Source organism: Gloeophyllum trabeum (assembly GCF_000344685.1).
Source record: "Gloeophyllum trabeum ATCC 11539 unplaced genomic scaffold GLOTRscaffold_00076, whole genome shotgun sequence".
NCBI classification, from domain to species: domain Eukaryota; kingdom Fungi; phylum Basidiomycota; class Agaricomycetes; order Gloeophyllales; family Gloeophyllaceae; genus Gloeophyllum; species Gloeophyllum trabeum.
This window is the reverse complement of record NW_006920485.1, coordinates 1-4,122: the sequence shown is the minus strand read 5'-3', so window position 1 is coordinate 4,122 and position 4,122 is coordinate 1. Positions and strand designations below refer to the sequence as shown.

Sequence of the window (4,122 nt, the reverse complement as noted above, 5' to 3'; positions counted from 1 at the left end):
GAGTCCGCGAGCCGCTGGGGGCACGTATAACGATCAGGGCTGTCTCGAGGCCTGGACTCATTGATGGCTCACCGATGAATCACCGAGATTACATGTAAGTCGGCTCAGGGTCGTGCCTCGAGGCGACTAGCAATTCCTGGACTCAAAGAAGGCCGCTCGCGGACTCAGTCCGCGAGTGGCATACCCGATCCTCTGACTCGGTAGGGTGGCCTCGAGGCAACCGCGCTTCACCAGCACGCCGCTAGCACCTCGCGGACTGAGTCCGCGAGCCGCTGGGGGCACGTATAACGATCAGGGCTGTCTCGAGGCATGACTCACTCAGTGAGTCATCAGTGAGCGAGTGTCAATGGCCATGGGACAACCCGGTAATATGCCTCGCGGATAGAGTCCGTGAGTATGCCGGGTTTCATCTTGCTAGCCGCCTCGAGGCGATCGTGGACTTGCGTCAGCGAGTCGGTGAGCAGACTCGTCAACTCTGCGGAGTCGCTCGCGCATCTTTGTAGCAACTGATGTCTGGGATAAGCAGCTTTGGTAGCGTACTGCACACAGTCCGCGAGCATGCTGAGATGCATTTCAAGTGAAATGGAGCGTATTACACCAATGTGTGCTACATGACATGGTCCCAACCTCTCCGAGCTTACACCGACCATCGTTGTATATAGCAGCGCCAGCGACATCCCATAGCTACAATGTCTGACCATTGGGATTTTGAGAATCTCCCGAGGACGCGAGCTGGAAGTATCCAGACGCACCTCACGATTGTTCCCAGCGCCGCGGTCTCCAGCCCCCCGCTCCAACGTAGGTCGCAGGATTTACCCTATAGATATTCCCAAATACTGACCAAAAGTACATAGCAGCCATGCCAAGTGAAGCTCCTCCATCCTTGCCCGTCCTTGCTCCCTCCCGGGAGCCATCTCCCCATGGACCAACGGTCAATCCGGCATCACGCCCTGCATCACGCCCTGCATCACGCCCTGCCTCTGCGACCTCTTCCCGCACTTCCTCTCGTGCACCCGCGAATCCAGCTGCCACAGTCCGTGAGTATTATTGACGTCCTCAATGTAGTTTGGAAAGTCTCACAATCGTGTATTTAGATGTCCAGGCTATGCACCAGATCATGGCACGCGACAGTGGTACAAGGCCCTCCTCTCCGTTGCCGAGGAGAGTTGAGATCCCCATCGCTCCCGTCCATGTGGATGCTCGGCGGCTGTTTCACGGTGCTGAGATAGCAAGGGCCCGCGAGGTCTTGCAGGCGTACATGGCGGTTTACGAGGACGTGCAGTCCTGGCCCCAAGATGCTGAGGTCGAGCTGACAGAGGCCCAGCGTGACATCTGGGAGAGGGAGCTGGAGGCCTTGAATACATCTATGGGGCTGTGGACGAAGTATATTGAGCTGGAGCTTGCAGATGCCAGCGCAACCAATGGTGCTGGCTACGTTGCGATTGACGTACCCACCACATTCACACCCCTGCAACAAGCGACCATCCGGTCCCTCCGAGGCTATTTTCAGGAGCGGATGCAAGCCATCCACAACTCCTTGGGCAACTGGCGGCGGATACTGAGGGGATTGCGCAGGCGGACCGAACAGGACACAGACAACACCAATTCGGAGGAGGAGAACGGATTGGCCCTTCGTATGGCACGGGCGGAGGTGCATCGTCTGGAAGAGATGAGATTTCTCTTGCGGGGACTTCGTGGTGTGTGTGACGCCCTTCTCCTTCCACCAGATGAACAAGCCGCCAACTCTGATGAGGAGATGGACCTGTGGTAATTAGCTCAGCATCTGTACAATTCTGCTTAGACTACACATGCAATCCACTGTTCTGCTTTGATGGCTCCATAAATTGTCCGAGGACTCCAGGTTGTTGCAGAGGCAGCCCAAGCTCGCGGACTGAGTCCGCGAGCCTGGCTGCGTCCTCACTGAACGCGCAGCGGACGTAGGCAATGTGTAACGAGCATCAGCTTCAATCCACGCAGTTGGCTCGTGACTCCCGGAATAAGTCCGTGAGACGTCATCGCGCATGCTATGTGATATCCGGACCTCAGCCACAGGGCTCGCGGACTATGTCCGCGAGTGACCTCACGCATCATGCGTCTGTGATTGGTGCATTGAGAGCTTGGCATTTATTGGTGCGTCTGTTTGCTGTGAGCGGGCTCGCGGACTCAGTCCGCGAGGTGACCATATGCAGGCAGCACTTATCCGCTTCGAGGTCATAATCTTATATTAAGGGCTATTGAGGGTTTTGCTATCAGTCACTAGCACCCCGAATGCGTCCAGGGAGCTCATCTTGGCAGATGAAGGCTGTCCAGTACGTAACCGCGCAGGCTTCCTCTAACGCATTGCAGCCTCGCGGTCATGACAGGAGTGACGCGTATGCCTCATGTCTGGTGGAAGCTCTCAGACTGACTCCACAGGCAGTGCATGTGTGCTACACCATTGCATCTGATTGGTCTGCCTCCACAGGACCCTGATCTTCTTGTGGATTGGACCTTGAGAAGGCCTAGTGGTCAGAATGTACATATACAGGTGCATGGTGGGTACCCCTTCGACCTATTGCTCACAATGCCTAAGGCATCCAAGGGAAAAGGAAAGCGCGTCAGGAGTCCCTCGCTCGGCGACATGGATGTCATCAGCGGTACCGACGGAGAGGACAACTCTGGGGATGAGGGTGACAGCCGTGAGGGGCGCAGCGAGACCCCAGTGCTCCTACCAGTGAGTGGCCTATGTCCATCTACTTATCTTCTGATCTCATGAATATTGCAGCCACGCAAGCTAGCCACAGCAGCTTCGTCGTCTCGGATCGCAAATACCTCTGGTGAGTGCACATCCAAATCTGTGATATAAATTCTGTGACATTTCCCTCCTCAGCAAATGAGCGGATGGGCTCCGTGATCTCGATTCATTCGAGTGCGGGGACACCTCCTCCCATCACTCCATCATCCTCGCGGCAGAAGCGTCGCATTGTCTCGCCCGCGCCATCGTCTACCTCGAGCTCTGCCAGCACATCTGGTGCTCCCTCTCGCCACATCCTGGCCCTCATGCAGAGGGAGATGGAGCGCTACGAGGACATGTACGAGCACTTCAACAGCCTCCAGAACCAGCTCGCCCAGAAGATCGCTGTAAGGGAGGCGGAGAATGAGGAGCAGGGTGTGACAAGGGATGAGTACTTGACCATCTGCCGTGAAGAGTACTCTCGTGCGCGTAGCCGCATGACCACGTACCTTGAGTTCATGTCAAGCTATCGTCGCGGGCTTGACGAGCAGGAGGCAAAGCGCCCTCGTCGTGATCCTGAGTCCTCGAAGTAGTTGCTCTGTATGTCCTTTGTATTAACATGTCTGCTGGCATCTCTCATGCCACAATGATATGAATGTCCTTGTGTCTAATGCATGACTACTGACATAAGCCTTTCTTGTGGACTTGATATATGGTTTGTATGACTGCTCGTCATAGATCTTCCTGGTCAAGCTCGCAGACTCTGTCCGCGAGGACGCTGCCTGTGCCAACGTCTCGCGGACACAGTCCGCGAGACGTGATTGATTTATCCTAAGCACCAATCAGAGGGCTTACTGGGATAAACTCAAAGGCCAAATGTTTCACGCTCCCCATCTATATTAACTTCTACAGCCTCTGATCTTGCCACAACCCGTCACCCGTAACATACATTTCCCTATGCTTTGATGCCACAGCTGCAATGGCTCTCTAGTAACATAGTTTGTATAGACACTCGGAGGACATGGGCTGTACTAGCAGAGGGCAACCTCGCAGACTCAGTCCGCGAGGCTGGCAGGGCAGCTACCTGCAGCGTTCGCAGACTCAGTCTGCGAGGCTGACAGGACAGCTACCTGCAGGGCTCGCAGACTCAGTCCGCGAGGCTGGCAGGGCAGCTACCTGCAGCGTTCGCAGACTCAGTCTGCGAGACTGGCAGGACAGCTACCTGCAGTGCTCGCAGACTCAGTCCGCGAGGTGCAGCTCTCCCAGACTCAGTCTGCGAGACTGGCAGGACAGCTACCTGCAGTGCTCGCAGACTCAGTCCGCGAGGCTCAGGACAGCTACCTGCAGTGCTCGCAGACTCAGTCCGCGAGGTGCAGCTCTCCCAGACTCAGTCTGCGAGACTGGCAGGA

General features: G+C 56.0%; 2 protein-coding genes across 2 annotated transcripts; both read left to right on the top strand.

The window, feature by feature from the left end:
* Nucleotides 1-689: 689 nt before the first annotated feature.
* On the top strand, nt 690-1,771 carry GLOTRDRAFT_134279 (uncharacterized protein; the record flags this gene model as incomplete). Its single annotated transcript, XM_007873278.1, has 3 exons — nt 690-798; nt 858-1,037; nt 1,095-1,771. The coding sequence occupies 3 exons, from the start codon at nt 690-692 to the stop codon at nt 1,769-1,771; spliced, it is 966 nt and encodes a 321-aa protein (XP_007871469.1).
* Nucleotides 1,772-2,563: 792 nt separating this feature from the next.
* GLOTRDRAFT_97244 (uncharacterized protein) lies at nt 2,564-3,538 on the top strand (the record flags this gene model as incomplete). The annotated part of the gene is made up of 5 exons (XM_007873277.1): nt 2,564-2,713; nt 2,765-2,816; nt 2,870-3,196; nt 3,240-3,313; nt 3,452-3,538. 5 exons carry the CDS (start codon nt 2,564-2,566, stop codon nt 3,536-3,538), a joined length of 690 nt encoding a protein of 229 aa, XP_007871468.1.
* Nucleotides 3,539-4,122: the final 584 nt, after the last annotated feature.